Source organism: Coturnix japonica, chromosome 19 (genome assembly GCF_054131305.1).
Source record: "Coturnix japonica strain WE chromosome 19, WE-NBRP24, whole genome shotgun sequence".
Lineage (NCBI taxonomy): Eukaryota > Metazoa > Chordata > Aves > Galliformes > Phasianidae > Coturnix > Coturnix japonica.
Window position 1 is genome coordinate 2,169,790 of NC_140681.1, and position 27,523 is coordinate 2,197,312.

The 27,523-nt window shown below is 43.2% G+C and overlaps 1 protein-coding gene across 18 annotated transcripts in view; it reads left to right on the forward strand.

Moving 5' to 3' along the window:
• Positions 1-27,523, forward strand: part of CPNE1 (copine 1) — a 42,101-nt gene that overhangs the window by 12,743 nt on the left and 1,835 nt on the right. For 10 of the 18 annotated variants that reach the window (XM_085520063.1, XM_085520068.1, XM_085520066.1 and 7 more), the window contains 14 exons: positions 13,798-13,923; positions 14,042-14,221; positions 15,432-15,506; positions 15,712-15,783; positions 16,374-16,457; positions 16,903-16,992; positions 20,588-20,686; positions 21,891-21,977; positions 22,078-22,137; positions 22,572-22,705; positions 23,350-23,404; positions 23,483-23,534; positions 25,070-25,203; positions 26,933-27,169. In XM_085520063.1, the coding sequence (XP_085376189.1) occupies positions 13,798-13,923; positions 14,042-14,221; positions 15,432-15,506; positions 15,712-15,783; positions 16,374-16,457; positions 16,903-16,992; positions 20,588-20,686; positions 21,891-21,977; positions 22,078-22,137; positions 22,572-22,705; positions 23,350-23,404; positions 23,483-23,534; positions 25,070-25,203; positions 26,933-27,169 (1,485 nt within the window). Of the gene's footprint in view, positions 1-5,915; positions 13,223-13,270; positions 13,650-13,797; positions 13,924-14,041; positions 14,222-15,431; positions 15,507-15,711; positions 15,784-16,373; positions 16,458-16,902; positions 16,993-20,587; positions 20,687-21,890; positions 21,978-22,077; positions 22,197-22,571; positions 22,706-23,349; positions 23,405-23,482; positions 23,535-25,069; positions 25,204-26,932; positions 27,170-27,523 lie in introns of those variants that run through there. The other 8 variants (XM_085520067.1, XR_014935907.1, XM_015881286.3 and 5 more) reach the window with 8 other exon arrangements.

A 27,523-nucleotide genomic window follows, 5' to 3' on the forward strand; every position in this document is an offset into this window, starting at 1 on the left:
TTCTCAGCAGTTCCTTTAAGTGCCAGGATCTAAGCACTGCATGTAGAAGTGAGTGACGTGGCATTACATACTTACCATGTCAAAAACCATGTGCATTCAACAGAGAGCATCTCTTTCACGAGAAAGAGCATGACTATTATAAATGATTCAGCAATTAACTTGTGACCTACATGTAAGAATTTTAACAGCCAGACGACAGTGTAACATTGAGCTTCCCAAGTTTTCAAGCAGTTGCGCAGATTTTACAATCATATTATTTAAACAAAGCTAAAATCTGTAATTCCACTGGTCAAGCTTTGTCAGTAAAGAGCTGCTGTTAGTGTTATTGTTACGTTTTCAGCATAGGCTTCTTAGAAACTTGGGGCTTTGCAGGTTTTAAGAAAAGGGGAAGCTGCTTTCTAAGATGTTCATTTCATAGCATTTAATTGAATGTCTGGTCTAAATTTGTTGTGAGTGGAAAGGAAGATTGATGCAAAAACAGAGGCTGGATTTGCTTCAGTTGGTGTTGAGGGTCTGCTTTCTAAAGAACGTCCCTGCTGGTCAGTTCTGCTAAACTGGATGGGCTGTCCTTAACAAAGTTGTTTCCTGCACAGAACCACGATTTTCTGTGAGGCTGTGTTGGTGCCATGAAGACTGCAGAGCCTTGGGAAGAGAATTATGTATTTCTTCCTGGTTGCACAGACATGCGTCGTGTGCTAACTGTAAATCATAACATTGGTGGTCTTCCTCAGTCTATTCATGGGGAGGTTCCAAAGCCAAGTGCAGCGGTGAGTGCTGCTGGGCCTCACTTCTTGTTGAGATCTTTGCGCCTCTGAACCGTGCTGGCCTTCCAGCCTACAAAAAGGGAACAACTAGATGTTCTGAACCTCTTAAAGCCACTGTTTGGGCTGCAGACCACTCATTGAGAGCAGGTGTTTCTGGATAATCATTCGGATATATGGGTTAGACCTTATCCTGTTTCATACAAAGACCAGTGCAAACAAGAAGTCAGCTTCTAACTTTGGTGAAATAATTGTTGGAAGGAACTGAAACTGGACTGGCATAATAGAAAATAGTCACCTTAAATTCTGTTTTTGTGAGAGGTTTTTCAGAAACAATTCCTTGGGCCTGGAAGCAGTGTTGCTGGAAAAATGCTTGTCTTTGTCCCATTGCAGGTTTGCTGATGCTGCCGTGTGTTCTGTGGGCGTATGGCTTGCATGGCTTTGGGATAACTGCAATAGTCTGTGTATGGTTAAATGGCTCTTCCTCTGCCGGGAAGAGGAAGCGAAACTGTCTGATAAATGCTGCTGAAGGAACAGTAACCTCAAGGGAGCTTTTCATATTGGTTTTCAGCGGTGAGAACGTGATTATTGGTGAAAGATTTGGCTTTCCCACAGAAAGAAAATCAATTGGTGGTATGTATTTGACTAAGGCTTGCGGCGGCGTACTGAGCTCCCTGCTCTCTCGCTAACTTTTATGATCAGGTAGGTATGCTTGCTCCAGCTTGTTTTCTATATGGATGACTGTAATTTCCTCAGTTTTGTTCCTACATGGAATGTGTTTGGGTGGTGGCTGTGCTTGGAGCTCTTGCCACTGTCCTGCCTTGGAAGCTTGGCACTTGTGGGTATAAATATCAAATGGAAAAAACAAGTAGTGCTGAAAGTGTTTTTTGTCCTTAACTCCAGCCCAAACACAGGTGATGCTTTGCAGGTGATGGATGGTTTAGATGTGACTCTTCACCTGTGGGCACTCACTGCTTTTAGGCTTCCTCTGTTGTCATTCTTCTGTGTTTAAATGTGTGTACATAGCATGGCAACTTGGGAGAGAAGCAAGCAAGCAAATACTGACCTAAGTTTTGTTACTGCTTCATTAGAGTCAAAGCTGCATTTTCTTTACCTTTCCCAGATGTGTCTGGGGGAGTACAACTTGTCTATGAATTTCAAGATGGAAAATTAGGACTTAGCAGGTTTGCACAGGGCAGGCAGGGTCTGATCCTGCCTGGAACTCCCTTGGTTGGCTTATTTTGACTTTTTGGACATGCTACTGCATTTTGAGAGCTGGTGACCTTTTGAAGTCTTCTTGCTGTAGCTACAGTATCATAAAGAATCCATAGAATGATATCACTCTTATTACTGACCGTCTGAAGTTAGGCAGAACTTCCAGCTAGCTGTTTTGTAGGTCTAAACAGTGAGTATCATTTCAGTCATTTCTCACAATGCAATTATAGGATATAGCATTACCCAGTGGGACGAAATGCTTTCTAGCAGATTGGAAATCAAGGTGGAATTTGAGAGGGGAAATAGCAATATATTCAGAACCTGTCATACTCCCAAAACTTCTTATACTTAATTTTTCATGTCTTCCTGATAAAGCTCTCAGGGCTGCTATGGCTTAGTAGATTTCAAGCCTCTGTGACCTCCTTGCTGTGATGACATCTGCCAGAACGTGCTCCATGATGTCAGCGTTTCCAAAACTATTGTTTTCAGCAGTGTAACCAAAGTGTGGCTGCTTGTTTTGACAGGACAATGGATGTGGAATGTGCAAATTCCTTACTTGTTTGAACAGGAAGCTCAACTCAAAGTTAAATGCTGGTTTCTTATGCTGTTTCATTGTCAGCCAAATGTTTCTAATAAGAGGACGATATGTGTAAACCCTGCGTTCTTGAGGAAAGCTAAATGCGACCAGCTGCAAAAGGAAAGGGCTAATGGAAGTAAAATTAGGCATTATCAGTTCTTGGAAGGCAGGGAAACCCCTGCTTTACAGGGTAGAGGGGAGGTGGAATTGTTCAGGATTACTAATTGACCTGTTCTAGATTCCCCTGCTACGTTACAGCATTGCTACGAAGGCTTCTGCCTATAGCTCTAGTCCTGTATGAATGTGGGGGTGGGTGTCACAGCACACAGCTATTTATCTGTGGACCTCAGTGATTTTAAGAGGCCAGGTAAGTGTGTGTAGGGTGGTAGTGTGCAACTAGCTTGCCTCCTGAAGTTGGTGGCAGTAGCAAGTTAGTGAAGCACTAGCTTCCACATCAGTGAAATGTTGTTAGGGTTAAAGCTGTGGCAAAACTTTCACCTTGGCTCTAGAAAAAACACCAAGCGATGTCCTAAAGTCTAATGAAAATTATTTGTGGTTCAAGAAGTTTAACACTGAGCTGAACAGTGAGTGGCCAGATAATCTGAACAAATCTGAAACTTCAGTCAGTAATGGTAGGATGTGAAGTATGTAATCTAAATGGTTTGCTGTTGATTAACAGGAGCAGTTAAACCTGAGTGCTTCACAAACTCTTATATTTTCTTAAGTTTTCAATCAGAAGTATTTTTGATGGTCTGTTCTGCTCAAAGATATTCAAAGTCGGCTGTATGTGTTCTTCACTTCTGTGGTGCTGCCTGTGTGAACATAAAAGAATTTGGGGCAAACTATATGTTTCTGTGGCACCTTAAAGGAAAGATAAGTGTATCAGAGAAAGTACATACCACCATAACAGTGTACTGCACAGGGGATGTCTTTCATCTGGACTCTCATCCAGACTTCTGGGTAACTGACGCTGTAGTTTTGTTCAGCTGCTAATCCAAATAGCATTTCTTCAGTGCAGTGCAAGCAAGCTGTCATGCTGCTGCTTTGAATAAGGTAGTATTTAGCTACTCTAGTTATCCTGGCAGCAGGAAGAAGAATGTGTCAGGTTTTTGATCTACTCAGCAGCTTGTGTTTTAGCATTTAAGGTTCTTGTGTTAAAATTTGTCCCTTTTTGTGCATTTAAAAAAAAAATAATGCAAATTTAAGACATCAGTAGGCAAGTTTTCTGATAACAGAAATGCTTTGGTTTAAGCAAAACCAATAAAACTTAAACCATTGTGTAATAAAAAAACCTAATAGCAGTCTGCACATAATGTATCTCTCTGAAATATGAGCTGGCTTTGTGCAGCAGCTTGGCTGAATATGACCATGGTGTTATATAATTCTGTTATTGCACACTGGGAGGTGGAAGGTGATGGCCATACCCGTAACCAAGTTCTGCGCATCCCATGATGAGGTGGTAGAAGTTTGTAACGTTCCATTCTCCCTTGTTTAGTCTTGAGAAGGTAAAAGAAATGTTGTTTTGAATGCTTTTAAAGAGCAGCACACAGTCCAAGGTCGCTTGCATGTATGAAAAGAAAACAGATGCAGTTTTATCTTTTTGCGATCCTTTAAATCCTTCTGTTGCAGCATTGGCTGCACACAAAAGCTCTGCTGATAGAGAATGTGAACTTGCTGAGCCTTCCAATGTTTTATCCTGACCCCTTGTCTCACTTGGACGTTCTGCCATTCCACCTCTGCTGCCCAGATGAGCTGCAATTTGTGACTTGTTTTCCAGGTTCCACCTAATGGTGGTAACTCCATGTTAGCTACAAAGAGAATGTAATTCAGTCCATGCTTTTACAGCTGGTAAATTTACTTTGTAATAATCATCAAATAATAGTTATGTTGCTGAAAATACTTCCCACTCCCTTTGTTTGGTCATACTTACTAAAAACATTATTTTAGCTATTTATTAGACTTTTGGAAAACAAAGGTGCATGAGAGAATCCAAGGCTTACTAGTATGGGTATTAAGTGGTTCTTAGGATCTTAGTTTGTGTGGGCATGAATGTTTTCTGAAGGATGTGGGAATCCCTTTTGTAGTACATTCAAAGACAGCAGGTTTTTAGGGAAGAAGCTGAAAATCGGTGCTTTATATGTAGTGAGCAGACAGGAGAAGCACCTGATGTTCTGATTGCACTTGTGGAATCTGTCTTCTGAATGATGATGGGATGCTTGTTTTGAACCAGTAGTGATGTGATAAATGGAGCAACTTGCATTTGCAGCTCTAGTGGGTGACTGTGCTTCTAGGAAGGTAGGCTGATGGGAGGCATTGTCTCTGGAGGATGGAAAAAGGTTGGGACGTAAATGTCTTGTGCTTTCCTGGCACTTCACTCAGCCTTCTGCCACTTGGGCAAGAGGAAAATACTTGAATTCCTTTACCAAATTCTTTCCTTAGTTCTTTGATATCAGGCTCTTGTGATGATGGTTCTTTGGAGGTTTTTCTTTTCTGAAGCACTATTGTTCTGCAGTAAACTAGGATGGAGAAATGAAGGTGTAAAGTCCTGCAGATGGTAATGATCAAGTGACAGAAAGGTGCTGGGGTTGTGAATCTCTTACTTGAAAAGGACCTACTCAAATTGAGAAAGAAAAAGATGGAAAACAGCATTGGCATAAGAAAACTGAAATTGGCAATAAATAAATCTAAGAAGTCATTTTTGTTAGGAGCCTTGCAGGAGTAGTGGTGCAGGATCTGTTTCTGGATTGTATTTCTTTCTTTTTAAAGTTGTATTTTGGTACCAAGCTGTTTTGCAGTGTGTTCTCTGCTAGGCAGGTGTACAACAGTGACTTATGCCATTGTCACCTGTGTAACATGGCTGCTTTCAGGGGAGTGGGTAAGATCATGAAGGCTCTAGAAGAAGAATGGGATGTTTTAGACATAACTTTTGGGAAGGGTGCAAGATGTTAGAGGAAGCAAAATGACACCAAAGAGGTGTCCTCACAATGATGGTGTGTGTGTGTGAGAAGGGGTTGCTGCAGTGCTTGCAGCCCAGGTTGTGGTGTACATGAACTATAGAGGAGGAATGCTGTGGTGGGGTCTTCTGTTCCTGCTTTAGGAGTTCAGACTCAAAAGTGGAGGACTGAGCCATAACCGTGGTAATTGGTAGACTGGGGTGTGGCACAAAAACTTAATGTATTTGTGCTTGACATGGGAACAGCTGGGGACTGTAATGGGAAGAGTGAAACCTTACTTGAGAAGGGCAAAAGATGCTCTGCGATGTACAGTGGTGTATTGGATTATTACAAAGGTCAGTGTGCTGAGGCTGGTAGGGTGTTCTTTATATCATTTCAGTCACTTTTCCAAATCGGGGGAAAAAAAAAAAAAAAAGGCAACTGAGTAAGGGTTTAAGGAAAGTATTGGAAGAATCTTAGTTGGTGGGAGAAGTTACTGAGCAATGTTAAGTGCTGCAGTTATTGTTCTACCTTAAGCCAAGTGAGTGATGGACTGCAGTAGCTTAGTTTTTAGAGGGAAGGTTTTTTGATATTCTGCTGTTAAGTGTTATGGAACCTTGAAATGCTTTTTCTGTCACATGGAGAACTTGGAAAAGTAGCTCTTGGCTTAGTTGCAGGCTTTACTTTGAGGTGTTAATTTGCACTAAGTAACATTGCTCTGGGGTTCAAGCTAGAGCTTGAATCTGAGTTGATCACTTTGTTTATCTGGTCAGAAATAAGGAGAACATACGGGTGAGAACAGAGGCCTTTCTTCTGAGCTCCTTGGTTATGACTAAATGGACCTTTTTAAAGTATCATAGTATCATAGTCTCGTGCGGGTTGGAAGGAACCTTAGAGATCATCGAGTCCAACCCCCGGGATTCGAGCCTCTGTGTAGCAGAGCGGCACTTCTACCACTTGTGCCACAGGGGGATTCGAACCCAGGGTCTCCAGTGTTGCAAAGTGGCGTCCACTGCGCCACCGGAGTCACACAGTGTCACAAAGCGTCCTAAGCTTGCTGTTTGTATTACCACCAATAGGGTCTGTCTGCTTTCAGTTTATTCCTGGGCATGTCAGGGGTCAGCTGACCACAACACCACTACAGCACGTGGGTCAGTAGATACAAAAAAACCAACAAACTCTGGTGGTGATACTGAAGCTTCAGGATTCACTTGGAGCCAACTCAGTAATTCAAAGTAGGACATAAGTTCCATGTATATTCAGTAGTGCTGCAGTCACATAGTAATCAATAAACGTGTTCTACTGTGGCTTGGATTCAAATTCAGAGTTCAGAAAGAACTTGTTGTGTGCCCAGCTGCCAACCTGCTCTCCTCAGGTCATTGCTGGATTGCCTCTGTGCCAGCACAGCCTGAGCCTGGCAGCAGGGATGGAGGGGGGCCTGGAAAGCAGGATGTGTGAGGAGCAGCTGAGGTCGCTGGGTTTGCTGGGCCTGGAACAGAGGGACTGAGGGCAGCCCTCATAGCGGCTGCAGCTCCTCGCAGGGAGTGAAGGGCAACACTGAGCTCTGCTCTCTGTGACAGGGCCCAAGAGAATGCATGGGCTGTGTCGGGGAGGGGCAGCTGGGGGTCAGGGTCAGGGCAAGGCCGTGCCCCAGAAGGTGGTGGGCATGGCACAGGCTGCCAGGGCAGCAGGCATGGTCCCGAGCTGCCAGAGCTCAAGGAGTGCTGGGAAACTGCTCCCAGCCGTGGGGTTGGGTTGGGGTGCTGCTGTGCCGGGCTGTGTGTTGGACTCAGTGATTTGTGTTCCAAAGCAGGAGGGCACCCTGTGCTACTATGGTTCTGTGAAATCCATCAGCTTCCCACTGCGTGCCTGTCCTTCTGGGTGCACTCCCAGCCCTTCAGCTGTTGGGTAACCTATCAGGATGGCATCAAGCGACCCGAGCACCTTGGCTAGAAAGCTGTTTTTAATATTTTGTTCAATGAATAGCTGTTGGTTGGGGTTTTGTGTTAAATTTGTACTAATTATTAACAAATTCGATTTTGATTCATCAAGATACATGATGACAGATAACTTGAAACAGTGCAAAGAACAGGGATCTGTTGCCTGCCTGCAGAAGTTTTTAGGACTTGTCCTACCTGTCACCTCCCCAGCCCTCTGGGTAGCGCAGTAATGGAAAATGGTTATCAGTTACGTTCTCCACAGAGGGCTGTGCTGTGCTCTGGGAGCCCTGGAAGCACCGATGTGCTGCAGAGGGGCTGGACTTGCTGGTAATCATCCTGGGCTGTGATATTATTATTGGAAGTCTCTTCATCTCATTTTTAAGTGAAGATGTGTTTTAGTTCTCCTACTGATACAAATCCTTATGGTGTCTGCTAGGGCCTCACAGGGCTCTGGGAAGTAAGTTGGGATTAGGACTTTTATTTTTATATGTTTAGAAAGTAGAGCTGACGCTGCTTCTGCACCAGTGTTTGTTTCATAATATAGAAACCCAAAATGCTACAGGATGCCTTCTGAAAGGTGACCTGGTAACCTGAGAAATGCTACTTCTGATAGTCTGGGCACACAGATCATGTGAGGAAAACAGAAATCTTTTGAAGAAATTAAGGTCACATCTGCCTAACATGGGATTAAAGCAAGCAACTAACAAGGAGGCTACGTTAGGCTGGGAAATGTCAGATTGATTAACTGGGAATTTGTTACAAATGCTGGGTGTACTGAGCTGCAGGGAAGCACAGGGCCTAAGCGATGGAAGATGCTGTTACTGGTCCATAGTGCTGGTAGGATTGATGGCATTGTGTTGTGTTTGTGAGCAGGATGGAAAGCAGAAGCTACAGCCAATCCAGTACCAAACAACTTCATTGAATGTAGCTGTTTCTGAGCATGTGTATTGGTACTTCAAACCTGAGTTATAACTGAGAACTTAAATAGATGTGTTACATTTAGTGTACACTGACATGAGTATTGTATAAGGAAGGATGTAGTTGATGAGAACTTTAATGATATTAACTGATAATAAACTGCAGGTTTTCTTGTTCTGAATCCTTGCTTATGTGAGGTCTGCACTGAAAGTAATGCCTCCTGTTTTATGTTGATAACCCATGACGTCAGAGGCAGATGTTGGTGGGATGGCAGTATGGGCTGAACCTTCTCTCTGATATCCCATTCCGTTCTATTGCTGTATGGAGATGGCAGTCTGACAGAACAGTGTCTGACATGGGAGTACATATGGAGCAAAGGAGTTGAACTCTCCCATGTAGAAAATATTGCACTCATTGATGCTTGTCAGTGCTTGCTGAAAGTTTATGGAGACCAAACAGTGGATGTGGGGCAGCGGGCAGTATGTTTCACATTGCTGCTGCTGAAAGACAGCCATGTAGATTTTAATGAGCATGGCATACAGGCTCTCGTTCATTGCTGGTGAGAATGCATAGCTAATGGTGGTGACTATGTTCAGGAATACTGTTTTGTAGCTGGCAGTTTGTTGCATCAAATAGTGTTATTGTGTTCTTTGTATCCGTTGTTCCCATGGAAATAAATAGGAAATGTTACTGTTGGAGAGACCTATATATTATTTCTTATGTAGAACAGTTAAAATCAAGCTGACCCCAGACTGGCTGGATTCTGTGTTAATATTGATGTTTCTTTCCAGAAGATGCCAGGTCTGGCTCTCCCAAATGAGAGCAGTCCTGTTGCAGGAGGATGAGTACAAGGGAGTTTATGCTTCAGACACCAGTGTGATGTTTTGGGGAAGTGTGAGACCCCCGAAGGCAATGAATTCGGACAGAACTCTTTTTCTGAGGCTTTCTTCTAACATGGGTGGGCATCAGTTTCTTTTTCTGTGTTTGATTTCCCCTTCACTTTAGGCAAGAGACTTGTATGTTACTATTACTTGTCTATGGAGTTGATTTTGGTTTTGTTGGAGAATGCTTTTTACTGTGTAAAAAGTGGATTTTTCTGCAGTAGTATGCAAAGTGTTGGAAGTTCTGGAAGATTTAGAAGAGGTAGCAGGTAAGGAATTATCTTGTGTGTGTGTGACATGCTGTTACCGTGTGATTTTCCAATAAGGTAGGATTATTACTTTTTGTCTCAGTTCCGATGTTTGTTACCTTGCTGAAACCTTCCAACTTATTTATTGATGTGCTTCAATTTGTTGTAGGACAGCTCTGGAACTATGGAATGGAAAGTATATTTCCATGTGTACTATACAGCTCTTGGAATACATGATCTTTGCAGTAAGGAGGTGGTATGCACAGCAAGACTTAACATGGTTTTGGCATTTTTAAGCTGGACCTCTGGTTGTCTGAGCTGTTCTTCAGGCATGTTTCTTTGAGTCCAGAGCCGATCCATGTTGCATTTGATCAACTTAGTTGAGCAGTGAAAGATTTGTCTGGAGTGTTACTGGAGTACATGTGTGGGATCTTACATAGACTTCAGTGCATTGTATCCTGCTCTCAAGCTCATAAGAATAACACAGGTGATGTATTTTTCCTTGAAATGTGAAGTCACATTACGTGCAATCCTAAGTAAAGGCCAAAGTGTAGGGGCCTGACGGACCCAAAGCTGGAAGCTCTTCCTTCAGAATGTGCAGAAATCAGCTCAAGACGAAACTTTACAGGCAGTCTGAACAGTGGGATCCCCGAGCTGTGAGAGCATTGGATCAGCTGTGTGCAGCTATTGTCAGTACGAACTGTGGATCCTGTGGATGGGTAACATAACATCCGTTCTGATTGTACAGGCTGCTTCTAACAGCTGCACTGATCTTGTGGCTTGCTTGTGTTGCCTTTATTCCAAACCTGCTTAGCTGTGGTGCACCCAGAAGCTCTGTTTTGTGTACTCTAAATAGAAGTTGAATATATGTGTTGGGGATTTACTTCTATTTGGCAAACTGAATTTCATCAGCTACAACAGTTCTGTGACTCCCAGGGCATGCTGTATCTTAATCTGCTGGTGGCAAGTCAGTCAGAGGGACTTTGGTTGCTGGGAGATGCTAAGGATCGTTCTCTAATAAATGCTTTCTGAATTGAATGTGTTTTTCATACCTGTGTGGAAAGCATTTTGCTTCTGCTGCTCTTTTCATTATGGAAATATTCTTCGTCTACTGTAAAGAGTCAAATAATAAATGCCAGTATTAGTCACCTAGGGATGCTGTGAGGGGAAAATAAGAAATTGATGACTTTCAGAATTTCTGTAACTGTTGAAAAACAGAAGAATTTTGAGCATTGCAACAAATGTAAATAATGTTCTGTCACAGTAAAGGTGAATTAATGGAGCAGTAAAAGCAAAATGCATGTGTGTATGGGTGGATATAGAAACATAACTGTGCTCTATGAAAACTCAGGGAAGCAACACAAAAATTTTTTGCCTTGTTGACTTGAGATCTGTGAGGTAAATGGGATCGTGTTCTGTTCTTTGAGTGCATGTCAATGGAAAAAGCAAGGCTATTAATAACAGAAACAAGAACTAAGTTCTTGCAGTTTAATTACGCTAATTAGCCTGGGATCAGATCTGTCTCAAATTGTCTGAGCATAGTGATGACTGGAATCTATTTATGCCACGTATCTGTTCTGCATTGCCAAGAGGTAAAGCAGTTCTCCTTAGTCCATGTTTCCCAGAACCATACTGACAGGGCAGTACTTCTTGGAAGTAAGCTGGAAAATGCCATTGGGGTAGTTGTCACAGAAGGTGGTGACGTATGAGGGTAACACAGGGTTGTGCAGAAGAGCAGGACATGGAAACTTAAGAGGAAGTACTGCAGACTTCCCTATCCTTAAAGGACGGGAGGCTGTATGAGACCTGGGGTTAAGCACACGTGTTGATTGTTGGCGTCTTCACAGATTTCAGAGTGGCTCACAGCTCAGGGGTGAACAGAGCCTTTATGGAAGAGAGGTGGAGGTTAAAGACAACAGATGCGTTTCACATAAGCAATTCACTTTATTTCATGAAAAGAGATAATTACTGATGGAATGGAAGTAAATTCAAGAAGTCTGTTTTAGGAGGAAAAAGAATATTTGATCCACCAGTTACCATTAAGCCCCATTTAAAAGTAACCAGCAGCTGGAGTTGGGGGCTGCTGTTCCCAACCACTAAGGAGTTCTGCATTTTATTTTATTTTTTTCCATTTGCTATTGTTGTGTGTTTGTGTTGGGGAATTAATACATTAAGGTAATGGTTTTATTATTTGTTAAAAGCTTTTTGAACACAGGCAGATCTCAAGAGATTTGCACTCCAATAACAGTGAGTGGGATAAATGGGTTGAAAGTGTTCACCTCAGTAGAGGCCAAGCAGATCTCCAGGCTTGACTGAAGTGGATTCTGTGAAGCAACCACCTTCTCCTTGCTCTTGCTGCTGGGATGTGTAGACTCATTCGCAGTCCTGATTTTTCGGTTGTACTTATTAAAGGAATGGATTGAAGCTGGAGAATACCATAAAGTGCATATGAAATCTGTGAAGTGAGAAGGCCTGGTGGGAGCTTCTGAAGGATATCTGTAGGCAGCAGCACATATAAACAAATGCTGGCTGAGGTTCAAGGTGATGTTGTCAGATGAAGCATGTATTTTATCTGACTGCTAAGGATCCACCGTTCCCATAAGGGCACTACCAGGTGTCCTGCCATCTCCAAGCAGAGCAGGAGGACCTAACAAAAAAGGGTCCTTTGTGGTCTGTAGTTTCCTTCAGAAACAGTCCAGCTGTATTGCGTTGTAAGGGAAATCTTAATGCTGTCACCACATCTTGAGCAATAGCTCAGGACTGGCTTCTGTGAGCGAGCTATTGAAAGGCAAGGCCTTGAAACAGTTATTTCATGGTTTCCTTGCCTCTGTTCTGGAGAAGAAGTAGCAGGTGAGAGGTGATCTGGCGTGAGGTCTGTACCTTCACTTTACCTTTGGCTTCTTGTGTGCGTTAACAGTTTCTACTGCAAACTTTCAGCTTTCCTTACTGGTCTCTGTAAGGTGAACAAGTAGGGACTCATTCTATGTGCAAATTGCGACCTATAGTAACGCTTCCTGCCGAAAGGGACAGCTGCTGTTTGGCAATGCTGGAAGTATTAGAGGGAGACGTTTCTTTGAGGTTTTAACTTGTTTCCTGATCTGTTACACTGTGTCAGGACAGGAGGCTGTTCCCTGTTGGTACAGAAATATGTTGTGACAGGGAAAACAGGGAGAAATGTTGGCTTGGGAGTCAAGGCTGGCTGAGCTGCTCTTTGTTTTCAGTGTGGTGTGCACATGTGTACAGCTGTTTGTAGACCTGCAGGCTGCACAGATGTGGCTAAATAAGGTGATGTGGTGGAATGAGACATGTAGGTAATGGAAAAACTAAAGCTTGTGATGGTTGCAATTTTAGGAAAAATACGGTACTTATTAAAGGTAACGATTACATCTTTTTGTGAATCCCACCTGGGGTTGGGTGTAGCTAAAGTGGAAGCCAGGGGCTGTACCAAGGCATTCGAGCAGCTGTTCAGGACAGCCTCTGTGAGGATGGTGGGTTAAAGCAGATGATGATGATGACCTTAGAAAGCTGAACCGTGATCCTCTTTGTCTAAAGCTCCGCTAATTCTTTCTGCACGCTGTTTTTGTCCTGCTGCCACCGTGACAGCATCTGTAGTGCGATATGTGACGTGGGTGACATCTGCACAGGGAGAGGCTGCGGGCTGGGAGCTCTGAGAGGGGCACCAAGGAGTTAATCATTGCCCAGTGAAAGTTCATCTCTGCACGGAGATTACTGATATTCACACTCAGCAAGTACGAGAAAGCCGCGGCTAAACAATTCTCGTTTTCATAATAGTAGTGAAGTAGCTTCTCTAGGAAATAAATGTTAAAGCGCTTCTTAGAACTTTCAAGCTGCCCGATGCTTTATTTCAACGCTTCGGGGCTTATCTCCCAAGTCGGGTCCGTTTTGAGAACTGTGGCCGTTCCTCGGGCAGAGCTGCGGTGCGGGGCAGGGCCGAGGGATCCCCAGCGCCCCGCGCAGCCACCGAAAGCCGCCGTCGTTTCTGAACGGCGAACGCGATGCCGCGGGGAGAGGCGTGCCCCGGCCCTGGGGGCAGCGCTTCCCTCGGCCCTTTCCGGGCCGCAGCCGGCAGCGAGAGCGGACCCGCACCCGGCGGGGCGGGCGGGCGGCCTCCATCTTGTCGGGGCTCGGGCCGCGCGGGAGGAGCCGTGCCTCCCGGTACGGGCCGCGGCCGCGCGGCGGAGCGCTCGGCGGCACCGGGCGGAGCGGGCGCGGAGAGCCGGGAGCCGCCCCCGGGCCGCGCCGCCGCGGGGAGCCGAGGGCCGGGAGCGGCCGGGCTGACCCCTTCCTGCGCTTGTGCCCGCAGATGGCGCAGTGCGTGAGCCGGGTGCAGCTGTCCGTGATCTGCCGCCACCTCCTCGACCGCGACGTCGGCTCCAAGTCGGACCCGCTGTGCGTCCTGCTGCAGGACGTGGGAGGATGCTGGGCTGAGGTACGGCCGCTCGCTGCGCGGAGCTGCGCTGCATGTTCCTCCGCGTCTGCCCTATTGCCTGGAGCGTCCCTCGGCCTTTATCCGAGTTCTGTTTAAGTTTGTCCCTGTGTCCGTACAGCTGGATCGCACGGAGAGGATTAAGAACTGCCAAGACCCGGAATTCTCCAAGAAGCTGCTCGTTGACTACTACTTCGAGAAGGTGCAGAAGCTGAGGTTCGGCGTGTACGACATAGACAACAAATCTGCTGAGCTCAGTGACGATGACTTCCTCGGAGGCATGGAGTGCACGCTGGGACAGGTGTGTGAGGTGCTGTGGGCAGGGCTGGCTGCAGCACATCGGTTCTTTAAGCTTTTCTTTGTTACGTTTCCAAAACAGATCAGTTCTTGTCTCTATTGAACATAACTGGAAGAACCACGATGTCGAGCACACAACAAAGGTTAAAAATGTGTGTGGTTTGTAAGTCCCAGAATTGTAGGGGTGGGATGAACCTCTGGAGATCATCCAGTCTGTAGGCATCCAGCCTTTGGGCTTTCCTGGGGCTGCACTGAGCAAAGAGGAATAAGGCTGTAATATTGTTAATGTACATGCATTTATTTTTAAAAAATTTTTTACTAAAAGATAATAACAAAACCATAAAAATAATGGGTTGGTTTAATCCGACTCCCTCACTAACCAGGTTCCCCAGAGCAGATTGCACAGGAAAGCATCCAGGTATGGATTAGGATATCTGCAGAGGAGAAACCACCACTTCCACACAGCCTCACTGTAAAGTTCTTCTTCACGTTCAGATGGAACCTCCCATGTTCCAGTTTGTGCCCATTGCCCTTTTTCCTGTCTCTGGACACTACTGAGCAGAACTTGGCCCTATTGGTTGCCTCCCCCTTATGGATATTGCTAAGCAGTGAACAGATCCTCGTTCAGCCTTCTCTTCCCCAGGCTGAACAACCCCAGAGAAGTCATAGTTTCACGTAGGGGCACTTGTAGCACTAGCAGGATCTTGGGAGTGAGGAAGGCCCAGGACAGCTCTGGAAGCCTTTTGGTTTACTTGGGACAAAAAAAAATCCTCAGGCCATAAATTCAGGGAGGATTGCCTGAGAATCTGCATTCATTTCCTGAAGAGGAGCTGGTATTGTTAGGTTAGAAGGAGAAGGATAGAGTTCGAGATAGTGAAGGACTTAATTAAATAAATAGACGTTCTGATTTTCAGTAGCTGTTCGGCTACTTGTAATGGAAATGTCGTGGCTCTTGGGGGAAACAGCAACAGAAGATTGGTGTTAAGTTTTGAGATGGGTTAGTGGGAATTATTTTGTGGAGAGGGAAAACTTTTAAGACTGCTTACGTATTTCAGGAGTACAAACTGGCAGCAGCCACTGTAGGAAATGGGATTTTCCTACCAGACTTTTAAAAGTAATTCCTCCTGAAGAAAGCTTCTTTGATTCTTAATGATTCTTTAATAATAATCATCGTTCTTTACCTTGATCTTATATTATCTGTCTTTTAACCCCAGATTGTGTCCAGCTCGGTGTTTACCCAACCTCTGGAACTGAAGGAGGGAAAGCCAGCGGGAAAAGGCACCATTATGGTAAAGGAGAGTGTGTGGGGAAAATAATTTCTCATTCTTTGTTACAAGGTCTGGGACAGAGTAACATTTGTAGTTTTGTTTCTTTCTGTTTTCAAATGCAGCATGTGTAGAGGAAGAGCATGTATTTGTAACTGTGTGTGGAGGTTTTTTCATGTGTAAAACATACACAACATTTTGTACTTTTCTTTTTCAATTTGTGGCACAGATTACAGCAGAGGAGATTAAAGATACCAGGGTCGTTAATTTGGAAATTGAAGCCCGAAACTTGGACAAAAAGGTATTTATTTGCTTTTTTAATGATACTGCATGCTTGTGTGGGTATTGACTGTATTTACAGTGAGCGCCTTAGGCCAGGATTCGCTCTGTACCACAGACTTTCAGCTAAGCTCTGTAATCACGTGTTAAAGGGCTCATTGTTCTGTTGCCAATAGTGGAGACATAATTACGTGGCAGAAAGCATGACAGCAGATGAGAGATTCAACCACCAGGTTTAGGTTCTGGATAATTATTTTGGCTTTGGAGAAATTCTATACTTAAATATTTTATGAAATGTTTCGATTGAATATTGTAGCTGTGCAGTGAACTGGACTTTCTGCAGTGTTAGAAGAAAAAGAGGTAGAAATTTAGATGTGCTGCCTTGGTGTTATTTTAAGCCAAGAGTGATTTATATTAACAAAATGCTGTAAGGAAGCACGGAGCTGATACGCTGTGATGATTTGTAACGTGCTGCAGTTTAAAGGAGGTAAGGAAACGTATGGCTTATTTGACTTTGTGATTTGTTAGAAGTGAGTTGTACTGATGATCTGACCTAGCTCTTCTCTCATCTGAGGACAATACAGAGGTCTGACAAAGGGATTTTGTTTGCAGGATTTCTTAGGTAAATCGGATCCATTTCTGGAGCTGTACAAGCAGGGTGATGCTGGAACGTGGCAGCTGGTGTACAGATCAGAGGTAGCATTTCTACACTGATGTGTTTCTTGTTCAGTTTGTCTGACAGCTTAGAGCGTCTCACTTCTGATAGTGCTGTGCTCCACTTCTTCAGTGAAAACTTGTCCTCCCAGAAGGGGATTCTGCTCACTGACTACCTGGCAGGAAATGGTGAGCTTCCTGCCTAATCAGAAATTAAGCTGAAGAGTCCAACCATGTACTGAAGGAAGAGTGGCAGGACTCTTCTACCTTTTAGTGGCAACCAGCTGTGAGATTGGCATGGCTCTGCAGTTCTGCCCAGCTCTGACCCTCTGGCTTCTAGCGGAGCTACTCTTTGCTCATGTCAGGGTAGAAGTGACTGAGGCTGTTGCACATAGACCCACAGAAATTCAGAACCCTCATGTTATGTTTCTTAGTAACTTGCACATTGCATCTCTCACATGATGTTATGCTGTAATTTGTTTTTAAGGTCATTAAGAACAACTTAAGTCCATGCTGGAGGAGGTTCAGTGTTCCCTTGCAGACGTTCTGTGGTGGTGATCTTGATACACCTATCAAGGTACAGCCTTCAGAAATTCACATTTGATTGTTGTTGTAGGTAACCCAGTCTCTGACATATTAACTGTGAGTAATCAAGTCATCTAGTCATATTCAAAATTTCTAATTGCTTTTCTAGAATGATATGGCAGATAAGTGATTATACATCCATTAAGCATGAAGTCTGCACTGAAACATTGTGAGCTGTCAAAGTGAGAAGTTAGGAAGTGCGGAAGTGATGCAGTTTCTAATGATTAGTCACAAAAATGATGAGGAATGGTTATTGGCTATTCTGGTGAGAGTTTCAGGTTGTGGGTTTTTTTGTTTATTTCTGGCTTTCTAATGCTGTGTTAGCTGTCAAGCTTATGTATTGGGTAAACTTGAATGCGGTATGATACTGACATAGAGAAGGCAGATGTCTGCTTCATCCAGTCATGAGAATGGCAAGCTTTTTCCATCTTGTTTTTCTTTCTGTTCCAGTAAGAAATTTGATTTTTGACTTAGAACTGGAATTTCTTGTGGTCTCACGTATGAGGATTAATGTGCTCTGGTCCTGAATTATGGGGGTGGCAACAGAACAATTCCATCTTTTAATAAGTTTCTACAAAAATAATCTGATAGAACATGAATTTATTTGCTAAGCAGTACACTGATAATATAGAAGCACTTTGAAGCTTTGAATAGATTATTGTTGAGTATTATCTCCCTCTGCTTATTCAGCTCCTAAACACTTTTCATGTGCAGAATTTTCCTGCCTCATCCTGCCTGTGAAGAAAGCTCATGCTGGAAGTTTGATCTGAAAGGTTTAGCAGAAAGCAATGCATGCTGATCTTTTATCTGTGCAACATGGCAGGTCCAAATAATTGCTGAGGCTGTTAACCTGGTTCAAATGTGCTGGGTTTGTTGAATGTGTTCTAAGTGGTGGTCATGAACTTTTGTTATCGGACTGTGAGCAATCTTAGATCAGAAAGAAGTCCTTTTGGTCTGAAGGTGCTAAAGGAAATGTGGAAAGGAAGTGGTTAAGAGTTGTCTTACCTTGTCAGAAGTGACGTGAGATGGCATGATTGAGACATTTTGTTATGAGGTTGTATTTTCTATACTGTGTTTCTGCTTTTGATTTAGAACCTTTCTGTGCTTTGGGATTGGTTTTGCAATGTTTTAAAAAAACATTTTTTTAAAAACAAAACATAGATCTTTGCTGTTAGTTCCTTTCACCCCCAAATCCTGAATGCATGTACAAATCATCTATTAATTAGCACAGTTATCTGTGGGGAAGTTGGTCAGAAAGAGGCCTCTGTACTGGTGGGCAGGAACAGTAGCACTGAGGAGTAAACACTGCACTGGAGGTCTGTTTTCCATCCAGTACATTCTGCTTGGAACCTCTTGCTCAAGGCTTTCTAAAATTTGCATAGGAACAGTCAGATGAGGAATGATGGTGTTTGCTGAGCAGAGAAGTCTTTCTACTGCAGCACAAAGGAGGTGTCTGTGTGGGCACATGTCAGTTTGGTATGTCTTGTAAGTGTCAGCTTCACCAGCCACACATGACGGTTCTGCAATGGCAAACATGAACTAAATGTGTGTGTAAACATAAATCTTTCAACCAAATTAACAGTGCTAACTAACATTTAAGTAATTGTGAGGTGGAGAGGTGTCATTCTTGTTCCATATTTAGGAATAGCTCTGACAGTTTCTTTAAGAAAGAGGCATACGTAAGTAGTTTCTCTCTCCCGTAATTGTTAAAATAGAAGTAGTAAATGTGAGATTTAAAGAACAAACAGCACAGCAATTACAAACCCCTTCCAATCCATGCATTTGATGGCAGATGCATAAAAGCAAGTCCATTTGGTGTGAATTTTAGAAGTTTCTCTTATGGATAAATGGAGCCTTTTACCCACTGACAGTGTTCCAATGAGTATTTGATAGTTCAGCTGAGTAAGTAATCAGTAAATAATCACAATGCAGCGTCCTGCTGTTAGCTGACCCCTGAGCTCAGACTATGTTTCAGAAGTCAGTTACTGGAAGCTTCAGGTGTTTGTTCCCCTCTTCACATCTTCCATGTTCCATTTGCAGCAGCAGTGTTCTTTGGGCTGTGCACTCTGAATCTTTGTCCATTTTAGAAAACCCTTGCAAAAAAAGGTTTGTTGTAAGCTAACTTGTACTGTGAACCACTAACAGAACAGGTTGTTAAGTAGTTGGATGTTTTTATGTGTGGTTGGGGGGGACAGAGATGAGCAGAGGGAAAAGAGAAGATATAAATTGCTGTATTCTGTGCAGCATGTTAGTGCCAAGGACACCCTCAGTCTCTGCATGATGGGCTGCAGTAACCTCCCTGATGTGGTCATATATCTTTTGAATGATGCTTTAAATGTTAGAGTTGTTGAGAGAGGCAGAGGAGGAGGCTTGGGGATGCTTCATGGTGCAGCATGCAGAAGGGAAGGGACAGAGCGGTGTGGTGGGTTGGGATGGATGAAGAAGAATGGCACAGTCTCTAAAGCGGCTTTGTTCTCCCAGTGAAGAACCTGAAGGATGGCATAGTGCCTCCAGTTTGGGTGGCTAGCTTTGTCTGCAGTTCACTCAGCTTTTTGTGTACATTTCCCACTGAAAGCAGTTGAAGATCCCAGGTGGATCAAAGGCAGCAGGTAGTTGTCCGAGAACCCTGTCCTCAAATTTGCTTATTGAATTTGACTTCCATATCTAGGTGTTGCCCTTAGGTTCACCTTTCTATCACGCTGATGAGAAAGCTGTCAGCCTGGTTTGTACTGGGGTAACACCATTTTCTTGGTTAATAAAAGCAAATCTGAACGGGCTTTTGAATTGGAGGAGTGTCTGAGCTTGAGCACGGGGAAAAGTTGCTGTTCACAAGCTGACTGACTGCTTCTGGAATTACTTTTGTTCTGCTGTCGTGTGCATTGTGCATGTTATAAATGCTTCTTACGGTTGTTGATTTCATGGGGAGCTGTTGTCAATGCACATCATGCTGTGTTAGCTTGAAGTCGTATATTTTTTTCTTTTTAAATGCATTGCCATTTTGCATTCTCTAGTTCTGAAGATTCAAGCTTACACATTGTTTTAAATGTGTCTGGTTATTAATTGTTTCTAATTTGATTGCTGTAAGATGCAGAAAAAGACAGACTTAGCACTCTGTGGAAATTGCTGCTTCTTTGCAAACTGACACGGCTGCCAGGCAGAAGGAAAAAGTTTATTCAGAAATTAGATGAGACTTTTAGGTGCTTCTTCCCATTACTCCACTTGCATATTGTGTCCTGAATGTTCTCAACTTTGCATTTTTGGGCTGTGACATCTGGGGCTTTGCTTTGTTGATTTTTTTTTTGTTCGTTTGTTTTAGTTTTGTTTGCACTTGAGCTGAGGTAGGCTGTCACTTCGCATGCTTCGGTAGGTGAGCAATTGAAAGTCTTCCTTTTTCTGAGATGCACACAGTGTCTCTGCTACTGTCAGGTTTCAGGAAGTGATATGGGTGACGCCAACAGATCAGATTTGACAGGGAGATTCACTAGCATCACTGCAAAGCTGTTGGAGGCAGGAGATTGGTGAGCAGCTTCACTCACCCTAACACTCACTGTGTGCTTACCCATTTCTTGCTGTTTCTTTCCTTTCAGGTGAAGTGCTCTGATCATGACAGTGACGGGTCACATGACTTGATAGGTGTTTTTGAAACAAACCTGACTCAGCTGCAGAAGGCACTGGATGGCTGTCCGGTGAGCTTTCTTCGTTCCTCACTTTTGTCTGTAATTCAGTCTGTCAAAAACCCTTTTAATACAAATCTCTGAGGGATTTTCAGTTGTTGCTTCCAAAAGTCATTTTTTTCTGTATCTGTCTCTGTATTACTAAGCCATTATCTGGGAAAAATAAAACCTGGCATGGGGAGGAAGGATGCTGCTGTTTTCCTTGGGTGCTGTTACCCTTCCTGCTCCTACAGACGTCCTTCAGCCTGTTGTCTGCTGGCCATGTTCTTTTTTGTGCAAGCCATTCTGCGTGCTTTTGCCTCTCCTGAATCAAGTGGAAGCAAAAGAGCTTCTTTAAAAGAGCTTCAGCAGAACAGTCCAGAGGGTAGAACTTGTCTCAGGTAACATGTATGCCTGAGCTGGTTGCCCTTACCAATACTCTGGTTGCCTTTCTTGGTAGCTTTCTTGATGTGGAAAGAAATGGTGCTTTCAACAGTCTCTCTTTTTGCTTTGTCTTGGGCACCATTTCAGAGTAATTTGAATCGTTTGCTAGTGGTGCCAGTTTCTCTGTTTTCTACAGCAAAAGCCTGTATGTTCATTTTCATGGAGAGGTCTCATCTGAATTCAGACCGATGAATCAATGTGCAGGACATAGCCTGGGAGTGCTTCCAGTCACCAGCCAATTTGATTTCTGTATTTGTAATCCTAAAGCTTGTTGATTGTTGCCTTCTTCCCTGTCCCATGTGAAATCAGAACTACTGTTAGGTGAAACAAAACAGTGATATCAGAATGCTGATCCCTCTGCCACTGAGAACCTGAGACCTGAGGGCTTTGTGGCCTCCCTCCCTCCCCCTTTTCACTTTACCTCCTTGGCTGCTGAGTTCAATTCTTGCCCTTAACTGAAAAAGAATGTAGTTATGCTAAGAGAAATGTTTGTACTTGTGACAACCTTCTTTGCCCTCTGTTAAGTGTTCAGTGGTTCTGCAGAGAGCAAGAGTCAGGGTGTGACAGGGAGGGTCTTCTTTGAAATATTCTCATGTGCTTTGCCCAGTGATGGCAGCAAAAGCATCAGTTGAACTTGTCAAATAGCAGCCACAGTAATCACAAACACTTTTACAATGAAATTTCACAATGCTCTTGAAATTGTGATGTCTCACACCGTTCTATTTCAATAGTTTGCAGTGCTGCAGATGCAGTTGTTCTATAATTTGCTTATTGTGTGCTTTCTTTTTTGTAGGTGGAGTTTGAATGCATTAATCCTGAGAAGAAACAAAAGAAAAAGAGCTACAAAAACTCAGGCGTTATTAGCATCAAGTCCTGCAAGGTAGGAAGATGGTGGTTGTTTGTCTTTTTTCTGTTTTCTGATAATGATGAAATCTTTTCCTATGGGAAGGAGGTTTAACACTGTCTGTCTGTTCCTCTAGATTGAAACAGACTATTCGTTCCTGGACTATGTAATGGGAGGCTGCCAGATTAATTTTACAGTGAGTTGTTTTCCCACTTCACGTCTTGGTAGATGATAGAACAAGGCAATGAAGTTCTGGTTAGTACTTTTAATTTGCAGTACGCGTTTTCGTAAGGAGTAATGAACGCTGCCAAAAAGAATTGATTTTATAATTTGCTTTTTGATATCAAGTAGCAAATTTAATGGATCTTGGATTTCTCAAGTTTCTTTTGAGAAATCAATTCCCAGTCTTGGTGGAAAGGACTGCTGCTCCTTAGATGTGCATGTGCCCTGGATGGGAGAAGATGTGCAGGCTTGTTTGCCTGCCTCTGTTTAGAGTCATCTTTGTGCCTGGCAGGGAGGGAGCAGTGTGGGGTTGTTCTTATCCCTCTGTTTCTGGTTGGTTTTGATACTTCTCATTTGCTTATGATGCCGTTTCATTGACCTGTTGTTATCATCCTCCAAATTGATTAGGTGGGCATAGACTTCACTGGCTCCAATGGTGATCCCAAGTCACCAGATTCTCTTCACTACATCAGCCCGGATGGGATAAATGAGTACTTGATTGCCATTTGGAGTGTGGGAAGTGTAGTCCAGGATTATGACACGTATGTAAGAGGCTCTTAACTGTTCTAGGCCCCTCATAAAAAATGTTTCACAGTAGGTCATTAGTCAAGGCTGATAGCTTGTTCTGGAGCTGTAGTATTTGGATGACTGAGGTGCTGCTGCCTTTCCTTGGATAATCCCTTCAGGAACTGCTGCTGCTTCTTTCTGCTTCTGGTATTGCCAAGAAAGGCAATCACAGTCCTTTTTATTAAAGCATATTTGCTTCATGTGTCCTTCCAGATCTGAACCTTTATGGCTCTGTGTTACTCTGTAATGCTGCTTTAGCTGGTTGTAATCCCTTCTGGGTAACGGTGCATTTCAAACATGACTCTCCTGTTAGACTCAGTAGGAACATGTTTGCCTGCTCTGTGCTTCAGCCAAGCTGTGACTGGATTGGCTTTTCTCTTGCTGAAATCTCCTGGGAGTTGTGCAGGATTCTGCATTCATAGTTGTTGTAATATTGTCAGTCCCATGCCTGAAATCCTTGGGTATCTGTTTATTGACTGTGGGAAAACTAGGTTGTGTGCCTGTCTCTGATGGCAGGAATTGAACCTTGGTCTACAACTGTTTTTGGGAATAAAACAGAATTAGTAAAATATTACAGGATTCCTCATTCTCATTTCTTCTTGTTGCCCTTTTTCCCAAGGGACAAGCTGTTTCCTGCATTTGGGTTTGGAGCTCAGGTTCCTCCTAGCTGGCAGGTAAGGCCTTCACAGTGCTGTGCAGTTGCTCTGTTAATGTCTGCATTCTCTAACTGGTTGTAACATCGCCGTTTCTAGGTGTCTCATGAGTTTGCTTTGAACTTCAATCCCAACAACCCTTATTGTCAAGGTGAGGACACCTCTTTATTAATATTTGACTGAGAGGGACTGATGTTTGAAGTGTACGTTCCTTTCATAACTGGTAAATAAAAAAACAACAAAGCACCAAACAACAGATGCAGTGTGAAGACATCCAGCAAACTATGTCTACTGTCACCTGAATGGGAAAATCTGTTGATGCAGACTTCTGTGTGGTCTGTATAAGCTCCAGTGAAGCTTCTGGGGTGAAGTTTGATTGTTGGAGATGGAGAGAGCTGGGACATGTGGGGTTCTAAACATCAGGAAGCACCTCTGTACTGTGCAGCTGATAAGAGCACTGAAGCAGGTTGCCCAGAGAGGTTGAGGAGTCTTCCTCCTTGCAGACCTTCAAAAGACATGGGCGTGGGCCTGGGCTACTGGCTGTAGGTGACCTTGTTAGAGAAGGGGGTTTGCATGAGATGTTCTCCAGAGTCCCTTTGAAGTTTGGCTGACCTGTGATTCTTGTTAGCTTGCTGAAGTTTTTGTTGCTGCAACTTGATTATTTCTTGTTATGTTGTAGGTGGCAGTGTGTCTGTGTTAGTCACAGCTCCAAAGCTACCATGTGCTAAAGCTGTTAGTGATAGTGGCAGCTACTTCAGTAATATCAGTGTTCTGTTATTTTTAAAGGATTGTCTCAAGTGTTTCTTTTCCTTGAAGCCCCGTTCTTCTGTGGTAGCTATTTCAGCTGTTTTTAGTGGCTTGTCTGTAAACAAGAATAGGAACTTCTAAGGGGTGTCTCAGCAGGCAGCGGTGTGGAATTGTTCTTGAATAAAGAATTTTCCTTATGTTTTCTATCTAGTCTAAGGCCAACAAAAAATGGAATCTGAGAAGCTCAGTTCCACACTGCCCATCTCACTGCAGTCTGTGTCATTGCTCTGTGACTGTACTTGCTACAGTTGTTTTGAGAAATAAAACACTGAAATCCATATGGTGGGCAATGGCAAATAAAAATGCATCACTATAAGCCAGTAATTTAAATGGACCCATGCAAGAATTGAAACCGTCGAAAATCAGACTACTAAAATTTTGATTAGTTAATGTGAGAGAAAATTCTTGCATGGGAGGAACCTTGCGGACTCGTTTCTCTGTTAAAAAACCATTTAAATCCAGAAGCTGTTGTCCATCTTGCACATGATGAAAATAAGCAATTGACTGTTCCAGAGGGTCTGTGACTTCAACTAATTAGACTGTGATCGTTTAAAAGAAACTAAATGACAGAGTAGAAAAGACAAGATCACCAGCATGCATTTGCTGGATTGCTTACTCCCAGCTTCCATTACTGTTATTATGTTAGTCTCTAAGAGTAACATAAAGAATGTAGAACAGGGGAGAAATCTGGAGATCTCGTTTCTGCAGATGTCCACATGTTTCAGCTCTGTGCTTCGTACATTCACTGTTATCTGCTGTTTGTTTTGTCCTTTGGAAGTTCGCATCAGTGTGAATGATTATCCTTTGCCATACTATTTCGTAATGCTTTAAATAATTACAGGATAAATTGTGAAGCAGCTTGCCTTCCTTGTGTTTCAGGGATCCAAGGAATAGTTGATGCCTACCGCCAGATCCTTCCTCAGATCCGACTCTATGGGCCAACCAACTTCTCTCCTATTATAAACCACGTGGCAAGGTTTGCTGCACACTCAGCACAACAAAGAACTGCTTCTGTGAGTCCATGTCCTTCCCTTTGGATCTGCATCTGGGTGATGTTTCTATTTTTCTGTTCATGATGAGATAGAGTGGAATGGTAAAGTGATTTCTTCCTCCTTCATTGAGGTCTCAAGTTTGGTCCTCCATTACCAACCTCCAGAGAGACTCTTCCTACTCTCTTGGTTGATAAGTTGTTACTGATATGAGCCTTTACCAATGAAGTATGTAGGGGTGCTGTGTTGGCTTTTAGACTGACTGGACTTTATCAGCAGCTGTGTTACCCTAACCTCTCTTGCCAGGCTCCATCACCTACAGAGAATGCCTGCACATTAAAGGGGCCCTGTACATTTTATTCCAAGCAATTTTGCACTCAAGAATGTTCACAAAGAAGTACTGAAAAGTGTCAGAGGGTTTAGCTGTTTGTCCCACCATGTTTGCATGGAGAATCAAGATACTCAGAGGGCCATACTAACAAAGCATTTGGAGAGCTGACAGATCAGCATGCTGTGTTGCAGAATCGCCATACTTGCTTCTGCAGCTGCACTGCATGTCTTGTTTGTGTGCTTGCATGGCCATGCCTGCTGTTAAAATTCAACTCCATCTCTTCACACTTAATTTGTTATGTGGAAGGGTGAATGGCTTAAATCCTGATACATTTAACTGATTCCATTTTGACTTCCTAGTTAGAAGGAATTCTGATGCATGCTCTGATCTGCACCCTCTGGACTGGCTGTATCAGGATTTTGGTTTTGACTTGTTATTTGATTTTGTTTTTTTTTTTTGGCTATCCAAACCCTTGGAGGAAACCTCTGTATTTTTATCCATATGTTGTGAATGTTTCTACTTTTTCTTACAGATGAAAGGTTTTTTAGGAGATGGCAGTAATGGGTGCATTCACTGTAAATTTGTATCAACTGGCTTTTAAAATCGGAAGTTTAATTTTCATTCTAAGTCTCTGATATATTTGTTTTCATCTTAAGTATGTAGATAGTTGCTATAAGACAGTGCTTGCAGTTTGCAGAGTCAGGTGCTGAACCTTAGCCTCTGGAAAGGAAAGGGATTTTTAAGTGCTTTATCCTGCCAGTGTTTTGGCTTAGGGTATTTTTTTTTTTCCCTTCTAAAAAAGCTCCTGTGTTCTTTTCCTTCTGTGTCACCTCCAGTGTGTCTCCATGTTGAGACATTTGCTGCTGCCATATGTTCAGATTTCTAATAGTTACCACTTACTGAAATTAAAAATAGTCACGGAATGGATTGGGTTTTAAGGGACCTCAGAGCCCACCCAGCCCCAATCCCTGCCATGGGCTGATAGTCACTCACCAAATCACTGTCCAGGGTCCCATCCTAACTGACTTTTTGGTGTTACAAATGTTTAATAATAAATTGTACCCTTTTTGAGACCCCAGTGAATGAAGCAGCATCTATCAGTGTTTGTTGTATGCAGCTTTGCTGATGTGGTGCTACTTTATTCGTTGCTGTTTTTTTCTGTTCTTTGGTGTAATTGTTCTTTATAGGTCCAATTTAAGCCTCTATCTTTCATCTAACATGGAGGAAATCTGAAGTGCACAGGGGGAGGTGGTATGCATATAGAAAAAGGAACTTAGGTTTATTCCCTTTAACTTTTTGTTTTTGTCATATTCACTTCACAATCTGCTTGCTTTTTTAGAGTCAGAAATTGCTCCTTTTGCTTTCAATTATGGGAGCTTTGATGCTGAACTCCTTAACTGAGTACTTTCTGATGTTTTTCAGCAATACTTTGTCTTGCTGATCATCACAGATGGAGAGATCACTGATCTGGACCAAACTAGGCAAGCAATTGTTAATGCCTCTAAGCTGCCGATGTCCATCATTATTGTTGGAGTTGGTGAAGCTGATTTCAAGGCAATGGAGTTTCTTGATGGGGACAATGGTGTCCTGAAATCCCTAACAGGAGAGCCAGCTGCACGAGACATCGTTCAGTTTGTGCCTTTCCGACAATTCAGAAATGTAAGTTGTCTTGGACTTCAGGGGGTTCTGCTGCCCAATAGGTATGCAGTTATTACAGCAACAAAAATTAGCACGTGTCTAGTGTATGTATGGCAAAGTTTCTAAATGGCTTCTTCCCAGGGAGAGCTGAGGCAAACTTCCGTGTTCAAAACTGCATGCCTTGTCACAGCACTCTTGCAGCTTTACCTAAAGAATTTTCATTGTATCATTGATAATACCTCTTGGCTAATGCAGAATTCAAGTAAAGAAGCTTTCTCTCCAGGGATGCAAGCATTTAGGAAAGGAAATGAGATCATATTGTCTCAGTCTCTGTTGTTGAGTCCCATGAGTTCTTCCATGAGTGATTTAAGCTGA